This window comes from Talpa europaea (genome assembly GCF_964194135.1).
Source record: "Talpa europaea genome assembly, chromosome: 10".
Lineage (NCBI taxonomy): Eukaryota > Metazoa > Chordata > Mammalia > Eulipotyphla > Talpidae > Talpa > Talpa europaea.
In genome coordinates, this window is record NC_140077.1 from 72,560,854 (window position 1) to 72,583,461 (window position 22,608).

Consider the following 22,608-nt stretch of genomic DNA (forward strand, 5'->3'; position numbering starts at 1 on the left):
CTGCTTTTGTTTTTTTGCTTTTGTTTCCTAAGAATTCCATTATATCCAACTCTCAGTAACCCGGGGGAACAGGGTGAGCTGAGGGAACTGAAATGTGTGCATAATAACCAATAGTCCTACCGCCTTCCCCGTCAAACTGAGATAACTCCCTTCTCCTATCTGACAAGCTCATAAGGCCATGAGCAGGGGGAGAGAAGTGAAGACAGGCCTGGATCCAAGTCAGCCTCTGAGCTCTTTGTAACACTGTTGACAGTCAAGGACAGGAGTGGAAGGCCTCTGGCTCTTGGCCTTCCGCTGGCAGGCTTGCCCCACTGCTCAGGGAGCCCTAGTGTGTTGTTTTTTCCTCACCAAGGGCTAGGGCATTTGGGAGTCTGGGGACCTTCACTCAGTGACAGACTATCCCTGTTTATTTCATCCCAGGCCTCTGTGGGCTTGGCTGTCCTGTGACTGTGGCCGTGTGGCAGGGCATTTGTGACAAAATTTGTAACTGATCCCACTGGGAGGCCACACCTAAATAATCCTGGGCTCTTGATGGGCATTCAAGAAGGGGTCTCCCCCCAGGACATCCTGCCTCTCCCCAGTTACTTGTGGGGCGGTGGGTTGCCTGCTGGAGGTTGGTGGGGATAGCACCTGTGGGGTCTCCCGACCCAGTCCAGGAGGGGTCACTTTAGTGTAAAGAGAGGGGCAAGAGCAAGCTCTTCATGCCAGCCTGTGGGCGAACCCCACCGTATGGTCTTTGCTGCATCGTAACATTCTCTTTCTTGTCTTCCTTCTTCCCGATAAGGTGTTCCACGCAGATTCTCGCGACTTTAAGAACCAGGGATTTGGGGAGGTCCAAGGTCTTCTCAGAAAGGAGGGAACTCTCCGGAGGAAAGGGGAGAGGCAGCAGACACTGTCCTGGGACCAGCAGAACCCAAAGAGCTGTGGGAAGCCGGAACCCAGCGCGAGGCGTGGGAAGGAGCTGCGGCCCCAGACCAGGGCTGCATTCTGAACGATTTGAACGCAAGCTACTTTTCCTGGAAGAAGGGCCACCTCAGAAAGCACCCCAGACTTGGCTGGGCTCTTCCACTCTGGATGCCCCCTACTCCGAGGAGCCTGCCACTGCCAACCAAAGAAGATAAGAGACCAGATCAGTTTCCCTCAAGCACGGCGCTGGGGGCCAGAGCCAGGCGTCTACACCCCTGGGGGCCAGCTGCAGAGTCTGTTGAGGCCTTTTTTGTTTCCCTCCAGCCTGTGGCTTCAGTACTTGATGGGGCTGCCTGTTGCTAGATCAGCTTTTGCAGAGCCTGGTAGGAGCAGAGCGCCGTGGGGAGAGGTCCCGCGGCACCCAAGCCTGGGTTCACCCCAGGACTAAGTTCTTTCCCAAGTTAGAGAGGGAGAGCAAAAGCAAAAAGAAGAAAGTCCCCCTTCCCCTCCTCCCTTCCCGTCATGTCCTCTAAACCAGAGCCGAAGGACGTCCACCAGCTGAATGGAACTGGCCCCACTTCCTCACCCTGCTCTTCGGATGGCCCTGGGAGAGAGCCCTTAGCTGGGACCTCAGAGTTCCTGGGGCCCGATGGGGCCGGGGTGGAGGTAGTGGTGACCGAGTCTCGGGCCAACGCCAAAGGGGTTCGGGAAGAGGACGCCCTGCTGGAGAACGGGAGCCAGAGCAATGAGAGTGACGACGTCAGCACGGACCGGGGCCCTGCACCCCCCTCCCCGCTCAAGGAGACCTCCTTCTCCATCGGGCTGCAGGTGCTGTTTCCCTTCCTCCTGGCAGGCTTCGGGACTGTGGCCGCGGGCATGGTGCTGGACATCGTGCAGGTAGGGCCCAGACGGGGCTGGTCTCCATGGTGAGCCCGGGGTCGTCTTTCCTTCTGGGACACTGACTCTTGGAGCTTCTGCCCACCCCTGTGAGAAGCAGCTGCGCTTCCTAGAATACTGTTTCCCTTTGGATCACATCCTGGGTTTCTTCTTGATCTGGTTACTTTCTACAGAAGCCTTGAGGAAGCCCTGTGGCCCTGGGGAGGTGGTCAGGGCAATATTGCTTAACAGAAGCAGAACTAGTTCTGGGGTGCAGGCTTGGAAGAGGAGAGGTGGAGTGGGGTCATTGCCTGCCTGGGCATTCTTGCTGAGCCCGGCCCAGCAGGAGATATTTAGAGGGGTAGTCTCTTTAGACTTCCCCCCGCTTCTCTTGGGGTTTCAAGGATACCCATTGTAGAAAACTTGGTTTCAACTCTCCTCTTCATCCCCCTGCTGGGCAGGTATTTGTCCAGTTGCCAAGCGGGTCTCAGATTAAGTGGCAAGATACTTAACGGCGTTTCGTGTTGTTTTTCTGCCTGTAACCTTGGTGCCCTCTCCTTGGGGAATGGGAGTGGGCACATGCTGTCTGCTGCATGATTTGGGAGAGTTGGCATGAGAAGACCTAGAAGTGCTAGTTATGTGTCATAAACGGGGACAAAATGTAACCAGATCTGGGCAGAACGGTCTCTCCTCTTTACTCCTGACCTTTCTTTCGTGAACCTGCCCCAACAGAGGCGCTTTGTGAGGCCACTGGGTAGAATTAGGCTAAGAGTTGGCAGGACCTGGAAGCTAACAGCCAGAGAGGAGCTGGGCAGTGTATTGTGGTGGAGGACTCCCTCTAGGTCTGAGATTGTTGGAGTCTTAGTTCCAGATAAAAGTTTTTAAAGCACAATGAGGCACGCGGAGCTTTCTGAAAGCGTGGCTTTCGTCTACATTGATCATTCCGTGTATCCATTCCCTTCAGAGTGTTGGTCTCCGTCCTAGGTACTCTGAGAAATACAGGCTGGGGGAGAAATACAGGCTGGAGGCTGGAGAGCTGACCTTTGCCCCTTGGGCCACTACACGCCACACACACACACACCCCTCTGTCAGAGTGTCCCTGACCGTGAAATCTACTGGGAGAAGGTGGGGCTCAGCGTCACCCCCCTGCACTGGGTCAACCCTACGCGCAGTGCATGTGATGATGGTGGGGCCCTCTTTGCCCATATCCAGGCAACTGAGGTGTGGGTTCAGTGGTGCCTGCCTGGACCACCTTGACCTGAGCCCTTCAGGAGAACCCAGCTCTTCCACTGCTAATGAGTGCTCCTGCCGTGTCCAAGTGCCTTGTGCTGCCTCCCCTCGCCCCTCGCCTGCTTCTCAAGGATTGTCCTCTTGGAGACTAGAAAGGCCTGGAGATGCGGGTTTGGGTTCCTCACCTGGCCACTGCCCCTCTCCCAGGGCAGGGCGCGGGAGCAGTGAGGGGAAAAGTGAGTCTAGAGTCCGGGCAGTTTCTCCCCCTCTTCCATCCCTTTCCTACGGCCTCGATTCTGAGTCTTAGAGTTTCTGAATTCTGGTTTGGTGCCTACAAAGGGCAAGAGTGGATAAATCTCTGATCATAATGGGGATCATTTGTTGGGCTTTTCTGTGGACCCGTGACCTGGAAACCATAATTACATCCATTCTGTCACTAGGTTGCCTATTGCTTAGCGGGGTTAGGGAGCGTGGCCCTGGTCATCTGATTCCCACCCTGCGCTGGTAATCTCCATGGCCATCACTGGTGCTTTGCTTTGCCAATTGGTGAAAAACCTTTGGAGGAATCTGCTTTCTTTGTCCTCCCCCAAAGAACGGGGTGGACTGCAATTGGGAGCAACTTGAGTTATAGTCTATGTATGCAAGAACAGAAGTGCTCCCCTCCACCCCACCTATCCAGAAAACTCTACAACTGAAAAAGACTCTGACATCTTGTCCCAACCTCAACCACACCCCATACCCATAAGCCTGAGACCTGGGTAGGGAACCGAGGAGCCTGGCCAGGGTGCCCACAAAGAGCCAGTGCTTGCCCTCAGTTTGGCTCCTAGACTCGGCCCAGAGCTGGGGCCCAGTTGGTGTGGATTACAATGGCTAGTTTGTCCTTGTCCCCCTCCCCCAGCCTCCCAGCTGGGCTCAGCAGGCCCTGCAGATGGCTGCAGTGACATGAGAGGGGGTGAGCAGAGATGGGTGCAAAAGGACCAAGACATGGGACCACAGGGAGCTGCTTACTACACAGCCAGAGCAGCCAGAGGGGTGGCTGACCTCAGATTCAGGCCCAGCAGCAGGGTCTAGGTTGCGTGCCTTCAGGCCTGTGTCGTGAGCTAGGACACCCTCAGTGGGACGGTCTGCGAGGCCTGGGTTAGGGCTGCCTAGAGGAGTTGGCTAAAGAGTGTCTCCGGTGCCTCCGGGCAGCTGAGCAGTAGCCCACATGGGCTCAGATGTGTCCTTGACCCAGGACCCCCATCTTACCCATGGCTGCAGAAGACCAGCCTGGAAGGCCTACTTCTTTTTTGCCCTCCTCCCCACTGGGTGCGCACAGCCAGGCTCTGCCAGGGGATGAAGGCTGGCCCGGCTGGAAGTAGGGAAGGAATAAAGGGACTATGTCAGCTTCAGCGTCCCCACCACGGCCGGCCGCGGCTTGGGGAGATAGGGTGGGCCGGGTTGGGATGGAGGCGGGCGGACATAGGGCCTCTGGCTGCACACTTCCTACCTCCTAGTTCTGTCCCAGACAGCTACAGGCATCTCCCCCTCTTTCTGTCAGCCTTTGTGGGGGTTGGGAGTGGCAGGAGGTGGAATTCCTGGCTGCTTTACCACAGGTGGTGGGCACTCCTGGGTCCTTGTTTGAACTCACTCGCAAAGGATCCCAAAGTATAGAGGCCCCCTTCCCCCAAACACCTCCTCCAGCTTCTCTGCCTCCATGGGTTTCTCTGCACGAGTCTCCAAAGATAAGAGTGGATGGCAGCATGGGTTTGGGTGGGGGGGGCCTTGTTGTTCCTGCCATTCCTAGGCTGGGCACTCAGAGTCCTTCTCATTTGACCAGTTATTGCCCTGGGGCCCTCCTCCTTGGGCACCCAGAGGGTGCTAGGGGCAGGGTGGGTGGTGTCCTGGGCCTTCAGACAGGTGAACGCTGGGCTTACGATAATCTGATCTCTGTCCTTGCCCTGAAGGCATCAGCATTTCAGACTCTGGTTCCCTATTCCCCCCCCACCCCACTACCCTCCTGCAGGGGAAGAAGTCTCAGGCAGAACACTTGAAGGTGGGAAGGTGGGGTGTCATATATAAAGCCAGAGAAGGGGAGGGATGGGAGAGGCAAGGGGAAGATGAGAAAGTGGTACTGGCAGGACCACTGAGGCTCAAGACTTAGGGTGATTGCTCTGAATCAGGATATTTCTGGGTGTTGAGGGTGTAGGGTGCTCATGGCTCATTCCTACCCCCCAGTGCAGCTCTGTGGATTCCCCCCCCCCCCCAGGTGGAATAGGGCGGCCTGGAACAGCCCTTTTCCTCCCAGCAGAGCAGGAAGACGTGGGTGAAGGCTTGACTGGTGGCTCAGCTGGCAGGTTTGACTTCTGGGGCCGGCGCTCCCAGCAGGACAAACGGGATGGGCCTGAACTAGGCCAAGGAGGAAGGAGAGACGCTCTGTCCTCAGCCTCTGCCATATTCGCCCCCTCCTAACCTCAGGGCCACCCTGCTTCTTGCTGCTTCCGCATCCCCAGCACCTCTTCTCAGAGGTGTGTGTGTCCGGGCCACCCCTGCCTGAGCTGCTTCTTTAGGAGGGTTTGTGAATGATGGAAGCACATGTGTAGGAATTGGCCTCTCACGCAGTTGTCAGCTAGGATGTCTCTGGACTGGGGCTCGGGTGATGTGAATTTGACTAGTCTGTGCATATCAGGGAAATGTCTGCCTAGGGGGAAGTTGTGTCTGTTCCCTTGCCTTTGTCTCTCATCCTATCTGCTGAAACCCCATACCTTCTAGGTCCTTGTGTAGTAAAAAGGAAAGGGTGTGTATACTGGATGGTGGAGGAATTTGGGGGTGCTTGTAGTGGCAGCCAGAGGGGCTTAGCTGAGCTTCATACATGTTTTCTTCTTAATGAATTTTAAAGACCAGCAATATTCCTTACAAACAATTTAGAGATTACTTGTCTACACGGGAATATCTCTCCACAGGCTTCTCAAGCCGCCAGTATATACACATCACCTTTGCCCACATGGAGAAGAAAGTGTTCACAGAGCTGGCAACTGCAGGGGCAGACGGTTTGCAGTGAGGAGGGCAGATGAGGCTGTGCCCTCAGAGGGGCTTCAGAGCCCCCAGTCAGCCCCACCATTGTGAGGGGAGAGGTGAGGAAGGGAATTCTTCCCCTCCGGAGCTGGTGTCTGGTTTAGACAGGGAAGGGGCAGCTGAAGCAGAGCGCAGCCTGGGCAGCAGGGAGCCGGGCCCAGCGGGGCGCACCAGCCTGTCCAAGAGTAACAGGCCCCTCGCTCCTCCAGGGCAGATGGGACTCACTGGGGCTGCCCTCTCTTTGGGGCCCCAAGAACCAGAAGACATTCATATGCCTCCAGTGCTTGGAAGGGGCTGGCTCTTCCTGTGGGTGCCTGAAAACAATTGTGGGGACTAGAGACTGGGGGCAGGGGTCCTTCCCCTCCTTGCTGTCTAGGGAGGGGCTCCCCTAAAGAGAATCCTAAGCCCTTCACCTGTGAGGGGCAGGCAGAACGCAGGTAAGGGGATTCCCTAGCCTTGATGAAGTGAGCCTCCCCAGGGATGTGATAGAGACTCCTTCTCTCTCCTACCCCTCTCCTCCTACACACACTCAAAGAACTGACAAGGAAAAAGGTCCTTGCTTTATAGGACCCCCCACTCCCCAGTGTCCAGCCTCCCCTGGCCTCCAGCCCTTTCCCCAACCTCTGATATCCTTGCTCATCTTTGTGTGTATGTGATTAAAAGATAGTAATAACATAAAATGTATTGTGAAATGGATCTCCAGAAGCTTCACCTTGCAGAACTGCAACTCTGTGCCTGCTGAACCTCCCCTTTCCACCTCCCCTAAGCCCCACATCACCCCCTTTCTACTTTCTATTTCTATGGATGTGAGTACTTTGGATGCCACATGTAAGTGGAATCATATTGGATTTGTTGTTGTTGTTGTTGTTGTTGTTTTGCTACTGGCTTATAGCCACTTAACATAATGCCCTAAAGGTTCATCTGTGTTGTAGCCTTCAACAGGATTTCCTTCCTTTTTAAGGCTAAATAATATTCCATTGTGTGTATTGACCATATTTCATTTATTCATTCATTCGTCCCTGATGGACACGTGGGTTGCTTCCACCTCTTGGCTGTTGAGAGTAAAGCTGCAGTGAACATAGGTGTGCAAACATCTCTTGGAAACACTGCCTTCAGTTCTTTTGGCTCTAGATCCAGAAGTGAGATTGCTGGATCGTAGTGTAGTTCTATTTTTAATTTTCAGAGCAACTGCCATGCTATTTTCCACAGCAGCTTCACCATTTTACATTCCTACCAGAAGTGCGCAGAGGCCCAGTTTCTCTACATCCTCAGCCAACTAGTTACTTTCTAGTCTGTTTTCTGTTCATAGTAGCCACTCTAATGGACATGGGGTGATATTTCATTGCTGCCTTGTGCTAGTGTTAGTCCTTTAGTGACCACCTGACTTCTCCCTGAATTGTACATTTCACAGCCAGGAGCCTGAGACCCTTGTGACTTGTTTAAGGCGCCCCCCCTCCCCACCCCATGAGAGGACTTGGGGAGGTAGCATGAGGCTCCTCCCCGTGGTTTCTTGTAGGAGACCAAGGCTCTCAGGCCAGCACCCTTGCCCATTTCAGCACCTTGCTTCCCACCAGCAAGCCCCACAGCCAAGGTGCCCGGGCATGTCCACCTGGCCACCTGCCCACCTTTCCCTCTGCAAACCTGAAGGCTTTCCATCCTTAAGACAAATAAAGGAAACTGTGTCCTCTCAGGACAGAGGAGGGAGACCCAGTTCCAGCCTTTTTTGCAAGTCTTTAAATTTCAGTTGCAATTAAATTAGCTTTCAAACAGCCAGTCCTCTTCCCCCATCCCCTCTTAGTGCTAATGAGTGCACTGCTCCCCAAACTGAACCTCAGTTTCCTCGTCTATGAGGTGGGGATAAAAGTAGCCCTTGCCTTGCTGAGTTGTCGATAGGATGAAACTCGGCCTAGGCCGTGGCTGAAGGAATTGGTGGGCGAGCCAGGCCGCTGGTCCATGGCAGTCCAGTGCTCTCAGTCCAGTGCTCCTTCTGCAGGGGTGCTCTTGCCTGTCCTGACTGAGAGACAGGGGAGAGGTGTGGGCACCGGGGTGCAGAGGAGGAATAAAAAGTTTCTTGCAGACCAGCTCTCAGAGATTCGGGGCCACAGTCTTGGTACAGAACCTGTTGTGGCGCAGACTTGCTGTGGCCGAGGCCCAAAGCCCTTGGAGGGAGAAGCCAAACAAACTCTAATCTCCCAACCCAGCCCCAAGGAGTCAACTCTCCACAGCTGAGACAACACTGCTCAAGGCCGAGGTCACAGAGAAACTGCACTGAAGGCAAAGGAGTTGGAGATTGCAATCTGAGGGGGATCACAAAGGATTTCAGGGGTGTAAGCCAGCCGGTGCGACACTACCCACCCCCTCACCCCCCCGCCCCCAGCCTAGCTCCAGAAACCAGGCAGAGAAAGTAGAGCCATGACTGAGGGAGATCTGTTCTCCCCTGTTCTGGGGGGCAAGAAGGGGGGTGCTGTGTTGTTTGGAGGACCATGGATTTGTTTGGGGTCCAGGGTCCCAGGAGGAAAGGCGGCTGCTCTCTCTCTGCCCACTTCCTCCTCAAGTCCCTAATTTATTTTTTTAATATTTATTTATTTTATAGAAGAACTGTGTAGGCCAGAGGGGTGGGGGGAATGAAAGGATTCACCAGAGACAGAGTAGGGAGCAGGGGGCTGCACCATATGTGGGTCAGCTCCCAGCCTGTCAGCTCCAAAGTTAAGCTCAGGTTGTGGCGGTGATAGTGCCAAGACTTAACCCCTATGCCACCTGGGAGGCCACTCAAGCCCCTGAATTTCAGGCTCTCTGCTCAACCTCAATGCCAGGCCTTTGGGGCACTGAAATTCCTGGGTTCTGTTTTCACCTTGCAGCACTGGGAAGTGTTCCAGAAGGTGACAGAGGTCTTCATCTTGGTGCCTGCACTGCTGGGGCTTAAGGGGAACCTGGAAATGACCCTGGCATCGAGGCTCTCCACCGCAGTGAGTGTCTGGCCTAGAGGTGCGGGGCACACATAGCGTAGGCAGCACAAGCAGGACGGAGCTCACCGGCCTTCCCTGTTCCCCCAGGCCTGGAGTGTGAGGCTGTGCTGGGCGGGTATAGGGAGATCCCAGGCCGGTGTGCTGCCCCTGGGCAGGGGCTCCCTGCCCAGTGTGGTTCCCAGGCTCGGTTTCTGGGTGTCCCAGCGCCCCTGGACCCTTGCCCCACTCCCTGCTACACAACTGCCTCGTGACTGTTTATGCAGCTTTGGCAGGAGAGCATCATGCTGGTCCCTCCGCCTGCACAGATGGGGGCCTCCTCTGATCTCCAGCCCTACTCTGCAGCTGGGCAGGAGCAGAGCCAGGCCTCCCCGGCCCCCTCCCGGCCCATCCCCTCTCCCCCTTAGCAGCTTGCTCTTAAAGGGAGGGTCTAGATGGACAGACGCTGCTCACCACTCCCACCTCCCACAACCCCTTGGGGCAGCCTTGATGCTTCAGAGACTGAGCCAGTCACAGGGCTGGGCTGGGGTGGGGGGTGGGGCAGGAAACAGTAAAACGCAGGAGTCCTGGGAAACCAGGTGACAGGGATGCCAGCATGGCCATGAGTCTGGAGAAGAAAGCAGAAGGTAGCAGCACCCGGCCTAGCCCCCAGCTTGCATTGCCCTTGGCCTGTTCCCTCGCCACCTCACCCCTTCCCGACACTCTCACAGCCTCAGCCCCACACCAGCAGGTTAGCAAGCTGACTTCAGAGCCAGGGCCACTCTGACTCAGTAGGAAGGGGCCATGCAGATGAGCCACCCAGGGGTCCTCTGAGGATGGGAAGGGGGAGAAGAGGGAGATACCCAGGGCCCCCACCTAGCTGCAGGAGCTCAACACTCTCCCTCCGACTTCTCCCCCTTCACTCTACCCACTCTGATTCTGCCTTACTCTCCCTGGAAGTCATGTCCGGCCCCAGAGTGGCAACCTCACTCTCCACCTCCTGGACCAGGCAGGGCCCTAACGGAGGACGCTGCAGCCTTTTCCAGCCTGAGCTGCAACCCCTTGCCCTTCTCTCCCAGGCCAACATCGGGCACATGGACACACCCAAGGAGCTCTGGCGCATGATCACAGGGAACATGGCCCTCATCCAGGTAAGAGAGCAGGGAGGGTGGGCTCAGCTGCCCCCCAATTCAGGAATCTGAAAGGCTCTGCTGGCTCATGAGTGACACTTTGGCATCCTGCTGAACTAGCTTCTCCAAAGCAGCTCTAGGAGGGAATTAGGTTACCCTCTGGAGCCTGACGGATTACCAGGAAAACAGCCCAGAATGGAAGGGCCCAGCATGTCCCAGGGCAGACCTCGACTCTCAGCTGCACAGGGGGCTGAGTCCACAGATGAAACTCAGGAGCAGACTCAGGACTACTTAAGTAATCTTGACGGTGCTTTCCCATCTGCCCATGAAGTCACACGTGTTCTGAACTAGGAGTCCTCCCCCTTAAGTCCAAACCTCGTCTCTGCTCCAAAGTCTTGGGCTTTTTGAACCCAATCCCCAGAGGAGCCTTCCTTCAGCCAGTAATGTGTCCTGGGCTCCCGCAGGGCGCTCTGTCCAGGACTAGTGTCTGGTGTGAAACTAAATAAATAAAGACATCATTCCAGCCTGAAAGGACTGGACAGTCCAACCCAGCCGGCCTCCTGGGGCTGCTGAGGGCCAGGGAGGGCCAGGGAGAGGTCTGGCTAAGCACTCAGTGACTTGGGCTACGAAGTGTCTGCTCCAGGGCTGTCCGTGCTGCCAACCCCGCAGGTGCAGGCCACAGTGGTGGGCTTCTTGGCATCCATCGCAGCCGTTGTCTTTGGCTGGATCCCTGATGGCCATTTCAGCATCCCGCATGCCTTCCTGCTCTGTGCCAGCAGCGTGGCCACGGCTTTCATCGCCTCCCTGGTGCTGGGTAAGGAAGGGAAGGCCGGGGAGTAGGGATAGGTACCTCAGAGTGTGTGCTGCATCTGGCATCTCTGGTCTCTTTTTGCTTGGTCACACCCCTTGTCTCCTCACCCCCTCCAGGGATGATCATGATAGGAGTCATAATCGGCTCTCGAAAGATCGGGATCAACCCAGACAACGTGGCCACGCCCATCGCTGCCAGCCTGGGTGACCTCATCACCTTGGCGCTGCTCTCAGGCATCAGCTGGGGACTCTACCTGGAGCAGAGTAAGGCCGAGCCACCGAGGGGGCCTGGCTGACTCCTCGGGGCGTGGGGAGGGACGGTAGTGGTTTTGCTAATGTGCAAGGATTTCTTCCATGTTCTTAACCTTTTGGTGTAAACACGGTGTGGGGTAACTCCAACCTTTGAGAGGTAAGGCTAAGTGCCTCTCTTAGACTCATGCAGCTGGCAGGGCTGGTGGGGAAATACATGCCTTCTTGATCCTTACTCCTCTTTATTTCCCTTGGAGGAGTAAGATGGGTAACGAGAAGGAAAGACTGGAATCTGCAAAATGAAATAGGGGCTTAAAGATAATGCTGAGATCAGATCAAGAAACCTGGAGTCTAGTTTGCACCCCTCCTGATAAATCTGGTAGCCAGGGAGCTCCAGCCTTGGTTTCCTCCTCTACCAAATGGCAGAGACTGGCCTCACCTACCTCCTGGGCTCCCAGTGAGTGTCCGATGGGCTGATGTGTCTGCAGGTGTTTGGGATGTGGCTATTGATCTATTGGGACATTTGCAGATTGGCCAGGGGACCTGGGAGCAGGGGACCACACCACTCACCTCCCCTTGATCTCTGCTTCTCCAGAGAACTGGCAATATATCTACCCCCTGGTGTGTGCCTTCTTCGTGGCCCTGCTGCCTGTCTGGGTGGTCCTGGCCCGGCGGAGCCCAGCCACCAGGGAGGTGTTGTACTCGGGCTGGGAGCCTGTCATCATCGCCATGGCCATCAGCAGGTAGGACCTTGGTACATGCCTCACCTTCCTCCCATCCTTCACAGATTCCCTTTTCAGCCCTGGAGGGAGGGAATGTGGTGTGGACTCTGGATGTGCCTTCAATAGTGTATCCATCACACGTCCTGCTGTTGCAAACGCAACCTTGGGAAGGGGGTTTCGTTGGAAAGCAAAAGGTGTCAGCTTCAGGAGCTATAGAGGCACAGCTGGGTTCAGGGGCCCTAAATTTTCCACCTCCCTGCTCTGATTTTTCCATGTGATGGCCTGCAGGTCCACATGTCTGTTTTTCTTATTCGTACAGTGAGAAGAGATTCTTTCTCACCACAACTCCACAAAGTCTCATTATCAAATAGTGTTGGTGCTTGCCCAGTCACAGGGCTACCCCTGAAATATCATTAAACAAGGGCATCAGGCTGTCCTTGGGGTATGATGTTCTGGCCAGGTGGGTCTGGGGGCGCCTGGCCTTCACTGGAGCAATGTTTGAGTTCAAGAGGCTGTTCCCTGAGAAAGAGCCTGGCGCTGGTCCCAGAAGGGGAGATGAATACTGAGCAGGTTGAACCCCTATGAACCTGCTGGACAGGTGACCACAAGGCAGCGCTTCTCACCAACTTGGAGAGTGGGTACAGGAGATGGCTGCCTGGCCTGGCACCTCCGGCTTGCTCTGAGGCCACCGTGCAAGTCAGCCTGTTATGAGCTGGTTTTGGCCAGGGAGGGGCTGGGAGATGGAAGCACTTGGCTCCCCTTCCTACCAAGGCCTGATGGGGCTATACCCCTTGTCCAGAGACCAGAACAGACCTCTTCAGTGTTATCTTGTCTTTTTGTCTCTGTAGTGTGGGGGGCCTCATCTTAGACAAGACTGTCTCAGACCCCAACTTTGCAGGGATGGCTGTCTTCACACCTGTCATCAATGGTGAGCTTGCCTGGCATTAATGGTGAGGTCTTGGCATTAGCTGCCAGAGAAAAAGGAGAGGATTGACAAGGGGGCTGAGGGGTGGTGGGGGGCTACCTGTACAGTCAGGCTTCCCCAGGCAAGAGAATCTAGCTCTGGATTTGAATGAAGGGATACACTTAGAGGTAAGAGCAAGGTGGGAGGTGCAAGAAGAAAGGTTGAAGCACCCAGAGATTAGCCCTGGTCCTCAGGGGTGATGGGGAAATTGTGTCCAGGAGCCCAGTGAGAGCCCACCTCTGCCACCAATGTGTGGGGGTGGGTAGGGAAAGAGGAGGCCACTGTCAAAAAGCAGGGAGCAATCAGGATGGGAACACCAGACCTCTCTCTCCTCCCACCCTCTTTGATTGCCTGCTGGTGCCTCCCATTGAACAAGCAACGGCGCCTGGGCAGTGCCATCCATAGAAAGTCAGGTGCCCTTGAGCCTCCCCTGGTGGCGCAGGCGGTTGAGGGCTGTGCTCTGAAGCTGTCCGCAGCCTCTTCAGCGCCGGTTCGATCCCAGCCAGCCGGCGAGCGTCCCACATGGCGCGGCAGACCTCTCCTGCCTCACCCACTGCTCCCCTCAGCAGAGTCTTCGGCCCGTCTGCCTGTTCTGTTCCCTGCTCTGTCTCTGGTGAATCCTGTCACCCTCCCACACATCTGGCCTGTACCCCAGTTCTAGTATTAAATAAATAAATAAATCTTTAAAAAAAAAAAAGAAAGTCAGGTGCCCTCTTTAAGAAGGCCTCCCAGGCCTCGGAGCAAGGCTGAGAAGAGCAGGGAATAAGTTGGGGGAGGGAAGGCAAAGAGAATAACTAGCACAGTTCCTGGCAGACATAAGATTCCAGGATCCAGAACTCAGACCTGATACTTGAAATTGGCTCCTGGAACCAGTGCAGGAGCATCGGGCCTTGGGCCTGCTCGTAGCAGTAGCAGAAGCTGCGGGGCCGGGCCTCCTTCTCAGCTGCGTGGGGAAGCAGGTGCGCGTGCTGTGCAGCTGGAGGAGCCAGGCTTCCGAGTCTGCAGAGCATCCATCTGCCTGTGTCCTTCCCTGCACCCCCAGTCTCGTCTCTGAGCAGGGGAGGGTGGGAGGAGCCAGGAAGGCTTCCTGGAATGAGGGCTGTCTGAGTATGCCTCCTGGGGACCGTGAGTGGGCCATCCCTGCACAGAGCATAAAAGAAGAGAAGTCAGTGCCCGTGCAGAAAAAAGAGCAAGAGGATCATCCCCTCCCCATTTCTCCTTCCCCCCACATCTATCTCTGCAGGTGTCGGGGGCAACCTGGTGGCGGTACAGGCCAGCCGCATCTCCACCTTCCTCCACATGAATGGCATGCCCGGGGAGAACTCTGAGCAAGCGCCCCGCCGCTGCCCTAGTCCTTGTACCACCTTCTTCAGTCCTGGTAATAGCAGGTTCCCAGCCCCTGAGGTCCCCTGCAGCTCTGGAGGGAGGGGCCACACCCAGGGAATTTAAGAATCGGGGGGCTGGCATGTGCAAGTTCCACCAGCTGTTCTGGAGGCAGAACCAGGATGGAAGGTTTCTCTTCCTGGGAATTGTGGGAGCTGGGGACCCCAGGATGGAGAGGTGGAGATAGTCAGCCCCCTGCTGCCCTGGAGGTGTCCGCTCACCCCACTCTCCCCTGCCTCAGATGTGAACTCTCGTTCGGCCCGGGTCCTCTTCCTCCTTGTGGTTCCAGGACACCTGGTGTTCCTCTACACCATCAGCTGCATGCAGGGTGGGCACACCACCCTCACGCTCATCTTCATTGTCTTCTACATGACAGCTGCACTGCTCCAGGTACGGCCTGCAGAAGCATGGAAGGCCCCGCATGGCCCAGCCAACACGTTGCCACTTCTCTGTGACTAGGAGGCTGAAGATAAACACAGGGTGGAGGCTCAGGAGAACAGGGGTGCCACTGACATGCTATGTGGCTTTGGTCCAGTTTTACTTCATCGAGCTTGAATTGAGGGGAATGGGTGGCAGTTTTCATGCAGGTGATTGATTGCAGGATATCACCCCCATGGGCCTCACCACCACGCTCCACTTGGCCCTATTTTGCATGCCAGGCTCCCTCAGGAGGTTTCTTTTAAAAGGAGTCGCACGACTTCAAAAAACTTGTCCAAAATCATTGCACTAGGTAACCTACAGGCTCCTGTTCTGTCTTGCCCTTCCATAATACGGTGACACTTTCTCCCTGTTGTATTCTCACATTTTATTCAACTTTGTGATTGGAAATAATTTTAGATTCACAAGAGATTGCGAAAATAAGTTCACTAAGTTCATAGAGAAAAGAGAGATCTCATGTGCTCTTCACCCAATTTCCCCCATCATCTTGCATAGACAGAGGCCGAGTCATGATAGGGGATCTGCTGGGCACAGCCACAGCGCTCACCCAGATTGCACCAGTTTGACATGCGCCCCATGCATGCGCCCGTGCACACTCAGCTGCTGTGGTTTAATGCAGCTGAGGATTCACATGGCCACCCCTACTGCCCAGGTGTGTCACTGCCAGGCTCCTATGCTGCCTGGTAGCCAAGTCACCCTTAGTGTTACATTTACCAACTTTTTAAAACTGTTTTTTGAGTAACTAACAGTAATCACATTGTTCAGGGTTTTTTATTTTGGCAGTTTTTTGTTTGTTTGTTTGTTTGTTTTTTTGCGTAGAAGAACTAGGGTACAGGCCAGAGGTGTGGGGGGTAGGTGATGCTGAGATGATTCACCAGAGACATGATGGGGAGCAGACCAGGCAGATCTACTGAAATACACTGCTGAGAGGAGCAGTGGGGAAACAGGAGAGGTCTGCTGTGCCATGTGGGTCAGCTCCCTGGCCGGGGATCGAACTCAGGCTATGGTGGTGATAACACTGAGAGCCAGCCCCTAGGCCACCAGGGAGGCCCTGTTCAGGTTTTTTTCAAGAGTTCATAGTGAAAAGTCCTCATCTCTGCTTTCCTCCCAGCCATCCAGTTTTCTGCGCAGACATTAGTGGTAACTTTTTCTCATTTATCCAAGTTTATTCTGTGTTTACACAGTGAACATACATATTTTTCTTATCTTTCTCTTTTTTAATACACAGCTAGCATACTATACACATTCTCTGTACCCTTCTTTTCTCACTTAATTTATCTTCCAGATCATTCCATATCAATACATAGAGAAGAGTGCCCTGGTTTCTTATGACTGTATTCTTTTCTGCCCTGTAGAATATCATATTTTCATTCAATCAGACCCCTAACTGACAAACGTGTGACCCCCACCTTTAGAAAGGCTGTGTGTGTTAGGACATCTTGGCATGGCTGGCTGAGATTCAACCATATGCTGTTTCGCTGGCAAGTCAGGGTTCATTGCACTTGGTGGGAACAGGGTGTGGGTGAAGGTGCTAAGGGTCTGTGGCTGGAAGTTATCCCTCAGCCTGTGTTGGGAAGGAAAGCCTCAGCTGTCACCTATTAGCAACTCCCTCAGGGACACTCATCTCTCCTGTCTTCTCCAGGCCGTGGCAGGCCCAAGCTTGGCACTTGATCCCCTATAAAGATTCTTTCTGATCCCTTTGCCCTTTTTCTTCCCAGCCATGTGCCTAGAGGCCTGCTTGGGAGTCTGAAACATGGGGACAGCTGCTGCCAGGGCACGTCCTTAGGCCCTCCTGGTCTTAGTCTTTATTTGGGACACTCCCGCAGCTGCTGCAAAGAGTGTGAAGTTAAGGAGGGCTGGCTCTCACCCAAGCCCAAGGCCATGGGAGTACAAGGCCCTGTGTGCAAGGCAAGGGGAAGGTGACGGGTGCTGGAACCATCTGGCTTCTTTGTAGAGAAGATAGGAAAGCGACCAAATCTGCCTTAAAATAAGTACCAATTCTGGCTTTTGGATCCCCAGAGGTTTTGGGTTCCTGCTTTTGAGCCCCTTAGGATAGTATTTATATACCATGGTATTTGCAAAGTACAACAATAAAACTCCCCAACTACTGTATTAGAGCTTTATCATTAAAAACCATTTCATTCTCACACAGATGCAGTCATTTAAGAATGTTAAGAAGCAGAGATCAGATGTACCTCCAACTCAAAAGGGCATGTGAATCATTTTTAAAATGCAGATTCTGATTTAGGAGTTCTGCAGTGGGACCTGAGACCCTACATTTCTAACAAGCCCCCAGCTGTTGTTATGCAGCTGTTCCCCGGGCCCACTAGTAAGGTTCTAATCTAGATTAGTCTTAATTGTCTGTAGTAATGGAAGGAAAGCAAAGGCACAGATAAATCATAGCAGCAGATAATCCAAAATGTATTTTGAATTGATATGCCAATCTGTCCTATGTTTAGCTGACTTATTTGTAATTCTAATTTTCTAGGACTAATGTTAAAATAAACTTGCATTTTCTGAAACCCACAATAGCAGAATGCAAAGGGTCAGGAGGAAAGCTCAAGATAACCAGCTGTTCCTCAGACAACTATGCCAGCAGAAGCCTCAAACACTGTCCTTATTCCACTCCAAACAGAGAAGTCTCTGTATGAAAAGCAAATTTCAACCTCCAGCCGCCTGCCAGGAGACTAGCGAGGCCAACAGGGCAGGAACGGGAGTGACCAAGGTGGGGTGACCCGGAACTAGAGACCAGAGAGCTGAATTCCCTCCACAAAGTTTAGGTTAGGAAGCCCCTTGTTGGTAAATTTGGGAGCAGAATGTAATGCTGATGTAGGGACCCGAAAAGCAGCAGCATCTTCCTTTCTGAGGAGCTCACAGGGGTCTGTTATGCTCAAGATGGCAGTCAGAGGAGCACAGAGAGGGTGCCAGGGAGGAAAGATGAGCTGCCTGTGAGGATGTGGACAGCCAAGCCTGGTGAGGCAAAAGCTGAGCCCCATGTGTGGCCTCTGGCTCCCCCTGGAGTGAGGTCGTAGCCACAGACAGGCCTTTGTCTCCGCAGGTGCTGATCCTCTTGTACATCGCAGATTGGATGGTGCACTGGATGTGGGGTCGGGGCCTGGACCCAGACAACTTCTCCATCCCGTACTTGACAGCTCTGGGGGACCTGCTTGGCACTGGACTCCTGGCACTCAGCTTCCATGTCCTCTGGCTCATTGGGGACCGAGACACGGATGTCGGGGACTAACTTGTTCACTCAACCTTCTGCCCACCCCTCTGCACTTTCCATTTGAATTTTTTCTTTTGCTCCCCAGCCCACTCCACACTCCACACTCCCACCTCTTTCCAGGACTTCACTCTGATACCAAATTCTCATTATTTTCAATGGGAATTTTTATAAATTGAGCCAAGTTTATATAGCAAGAATTCAGGAAGGACAGATGGACTGAGATAAGCAGTACAAGTAGATTTTTGAGACAATCACCAAGTGCAATTTCATGGTGGGTGCCTCCAGGTCACGTGACTTGGGGGCGGGGTTCCACCTGGGACCTGGGGGCTTTGGTTTAGCTTTAGCAACCTTTACCTTAGCCCTGATGAGAAACCCTTTGTGTGTAGGCTCTGGTTTTTAAATTTTGTTTTGTTTTCTTCTTTTTGGTTAAACAGAGAGAGAAATATCACTCTATACTCCCTGGCTTCCATACACACACACACACACACACACACTTTTCGTAGAAATGGACCAACTTCAAAACACTGGGCAGAAATAACTGTGCCAGCCCCATAGGCCCTTCTGCTTAAAAAAGTGGTGCCTAATCAGACTGTGCACATGCCCCTCACCAGTTGTCTGATGAAGGCCACCAGCCCCTCCCGCAAATCCTCTTCCAATTGATTGTCCCATCCAGGAAGAAATAAGCAGCAGCCTGGTCTTGCTGTTGCCCCATGCCCACCCATAGGGTGGCCAGAATCCACGTCCTCCCTGGGACCAGATTCTTTGTTTCTGTTCGACCTTCACCTCTTATTTCCCCCAAGCACTACCTTCCCCAGAGCTTGCTGGCCTGGGTTCCAAGATGAGGGGTGGGGTATGGGTATGTGGAGGATGACTGGGAAGTTGAGGGCAACCAGAGGTGTTTCATCACTGCTCTTTCCCCTGAGGACATAATCACATGGTCCCCTTGACTCCATCACTTTGTAAAACACCCATCCCATCCTGCTGTGGAGGTTGGTTTTCGTCACTTGGCTCTTGCTCGCAGGTACTCAACATTCATTCCTTCACTCATCCAGGAGTTCCGCAGCCCCCTAAGGTGGGCTTTTCTGCAGACATGGTCTGAAGCCTTCACTGAGCAATATTTATCAAGTGCCTGGTATGTGTTGGATACTATGCCAGGCGCTGACTAGCCAGTGGTGTGGAAACACACCTCTACCCTCACCTCATTGCCCAAACGCCAAGGCACACTGCCCTTTTCCACACACCCTTTGTGTCTGCACCTGCGTCCCCAAGCCAGGTTCTGCCTCCTGGCCTCCTAGGTCCCACCTCTGCAACGCTGGCCGCAGCCAGAGCCTCAAGCTCCATTGCTCAACCAGTGTTCATTTCCCTAAACCACCCTTACCTCCCCACCCCTCCCCTCTACTTCTCACCAACCACCCAAAATAGAACTCAGAACTGGTAGGCTGGACCTCAACTAGCTGCTTCTCCTTTTCTCTGCCAGAGCAAGATTGGGGGCATTGGAGCCTCCACCTCTGCCCCCCATGTGACTCTTAACAGACTGGAAATCTCTCCACACTGACGAGGACAAATCCGGTCATTGAGATGCAGGCTTTTTCTATCCTCTATCTGCAGCCTCCCACTTTGGCAAGGCAGTGGCCCCATCTCTTACCAACAACATGCCTTATCTAGGACCGTGCCCCCTACCTCCAGAGACCACCCTCCCTCTGTTTCCACATGGTCCAGCCTGTGGAACCGAGAACCTTAGCATTGAAAGGGATCCTAGAGGTTATCTAGGTGGAGTCGTGGCCAACAGAGGTCATTTAACACCAGCCAGGGCTTGTTCTACTCTTCCCTCAGGCCTCCCTTCATCTTGTCCAAACACCTCCACCTCCAAACACATTTGCACAGACTCTTCTTGTACATGCACCAAAACCAAACCCCCAGCCCTGAGACCTCCAGTCGCCCTTGCCCCGGCGCTCACCCCTTCCTTATCTCTGGAGTTCAGCCAGGCTGCCCTGGAGACTGGAGCGCCTCCTTTGCTGAGAAAGCAGGAAGATAGGTGTGCTCCAAGTCCCTGAGTGTGAGCTGCAGGAGGACTGTGGGGTGAAGGAAAGAAAATGAAGTTGACTTTCCCAGAAGATTTGTTTCTTTTTCCCTGGTTGCACAAACTGCATGTCTGACCTGGCTGAGGAGCAACACTGGTTTACTCCTGACCCCATAAGAAGCTACAGAACTGTGTCTTAAGAGAATTATTTATAGTTACTATAACTGAATTGACAAATGTCAACATAACTGATAAATTATATTTGGTAAAATAAAGAGGATGTTTATTTAGGTGGTTGGTGTTTCCTGTGTGTTCATGGAAAAGGGTCAAAGTGTGACAAGAAGTGGAGCATCTCAAATACAGGGACATTTGATAGAAAGCGCCTGTCAGTGTCCTTTATCGAGCGATAATCGGAGCCGCTCTGCATCCTGTGTCCACGCACCATCTCAGCTTAAGGGACGTGAGCGTCTAAGGGGTGAGGTTCCAGCCCCACCCCTGCAAGTCAGAGTGATGATAAGCCATCACTTGTTGAGTGCTTACAACTTGTTCTCACTCTACTCAATCCTGCAAGCCCCGAGGAGTTTGCAATTGACTGCAAAGGGCTGGGAGTCAGGCAAACCTAGGTTCAAATCCCAGCTCTTCTGCTTGTATATGTGTGACCTTGGACAGAACATTTACCCTCCCTGATCTCCAGTTTCCTCATCTGTGGTATTACCTATTTCCTGGGATTGTTAGGAGTCATCAGTGGGTCATGCGCATAAAGCACTAAGTGTGTGCCTGGCACATGCTAAACCCCAAAATAGTAGGCAGCAGTAAAGTGGGAGGAGGTGAACCAACGCCTAGGCAGTATCACTGCACTTGCACTCAGGGTAAGGGTGGTTATGGGGGCGAGCAGGCAGAAGGGACCCCTCATCAAGCTGGGGGTGGTGGGGAGTCAGGGAAATCTAGAGAAGAATAGGAGTAAGCAGGAAGTGGGAGGCGAAAGCCATCCTGTAGAGGGAACAGCAGCTGAGTCCAGAAGTTAACCTAGCGCTTTAGGGAACTGCAAATAGTTCTCAAAGACTGGCATTTGTGGCACGGCATGACGACACAACCTCCTGAGCCACACATATCCCTGACAAGGCCCTGTTTCTGAGCTAACAGGTGTGGAAGGCATAGTCACAGTGCAGCCCCCAGGTGTGTCTGGCTCCAGAGCCTATGCTGGGGCCTCTGCCCACTGGACACACCCCCACAGGAGACAGATAATACTGGAAAGCAGAGACTGCACCCTGAGTATCTGCCCATCCTAGCAATCTCCCTTTCCTCCTATTTTATTGAGAAATAATAGACAAAATTTTAAGATATTTAAAGTGTACAACTGCGGCCTTCCTAGTGGTTCAAGGGGTGAAGTCTTAGCACTATGAAGCTATCCTCAGCCACTGCAGCACGAGTTCAATCCCCGGCCAGGGATCTACCCACATGGCGCAGCAGACCCCTCCTGACTCGCCCGCTGCTCCCCTCAGCAGTGTGTTTCAGACTATCCACCCGTTCTGCTCCCCACTCCGTCTCTGGTGAATCCTCTCATCCCATGCTCCCACTCCCCACAACTCTGGCCTACACCCCAGCTCTTATATGCATAAATAAATCTTAAAAAAAAATAAAGGGTACAACTAATGACTGATGCATCCATTGTGGACGGATTCCCACCATGGAGTTAACACCTTAACACACCCATTATCTCACCTACTTGTACTTTATTTTTGGTGAGACCTTTTAAGAAATTAGTCTTTTATAACAGGCTTGGATTCGAGAACAAACTTCAAAGCAGCAATATGCTAATAAGACTCTTCATGTGTAATGGAAAAAGAGGATAATTGCTTGTTAATTTTTATTTGTGTGTTTTACTATACAGTATATTATACTGTATACTTTTAAATAATGGCCTCATTTACAACTTCAATATTATCACTATTAACCCAACAAGATAGATATTATCACATTATACAAGGAGAAACAGGTTCAGAGGTCTTCAGGTTTTGCCCAAGGCCATATATCCACCTCCAGCACCCTCAGCCCAGGCCTACCACGCCTCTAGCTGGATGGACCATTGGCCCTGTACAGAGAACATAAAAACATCACTAAAATGTTTAGAAATACAGTACTGATTATTTAAGTTTGCTCACAAGATACCCTACATTAATACAAAATAGTCATTGTTTACTGAAAATAGACAATGTCTTCCAGGGAACATTTAAAAACAGGTCTCCCAGGCACCAGCCTATCTCTGGTGATATTTTTGCAACATAATTACAGGCAACACATCAACACTGCGGCCAGCTAAGTGCTGGTCTCCTCAAATCCTACCTGTCTCCTTCAGCTAAAATACAGAAGCTGGAGGATGCTCAGTATGGTTCTGTTTACTGCACTGTACTATATTTTATTACATTATCTAAATATAAAATTGTTCAATATGGTTCCCAAGAAAATGTCTGGCTTGGGAAATTTAAAAAAAAAACTAGGAAGAAAAAAAGTTACAGAAAAGTGAGAACAGTCTGGCCAACCAGAAAAGAATTTTAAAGCATAATTTGAAAGATTTTATGGCTATATTCATATTTAGTTAAGTGTGGGTGACTAATACTATATAGCTATTGATGATTTTAAATTAAATGAAGAATTTCA

General features: G+C 52.8%; 1 protein-coding gene across 1 annotated transcript; it reads left to right on the forward strand.

Annotated features, from left to right (window-relative positions):
- Positions 1 to 1,428: 1,428 nt before the first annotated feature.
- SLC41A1 (solute carrier family 41 member 1) lies at positions 1,429 to 17,948 on the forward strand (the record flags this gene model as incomplete). Its single annotated transcript, XM_084245987.1, has 10 exons — positions 1,429 to 1,803; positions 8,925 to 9,032; positions 10,088 to 10,159; positions 10,808 to 10,952; positions 11,066 to 11,212; positions 11,793 to 11,940; positions 12,768 to 12,847; positions 14,127 to 14,261; positions 14,508 to 14,656; positions 17,763 to 17,948. The coding sequence occupies 10 exons, from the start codon at positions 1,429 to 1,431 to the stop codon at positions 17,946 to 17,948; spliced, it is 1,545 nt and encodes a 514-aa protein (XP_084102113.1).
- Between the last annotated feature and the right edge of the window lie 4,660 nt (positions 17,949 to 22,608).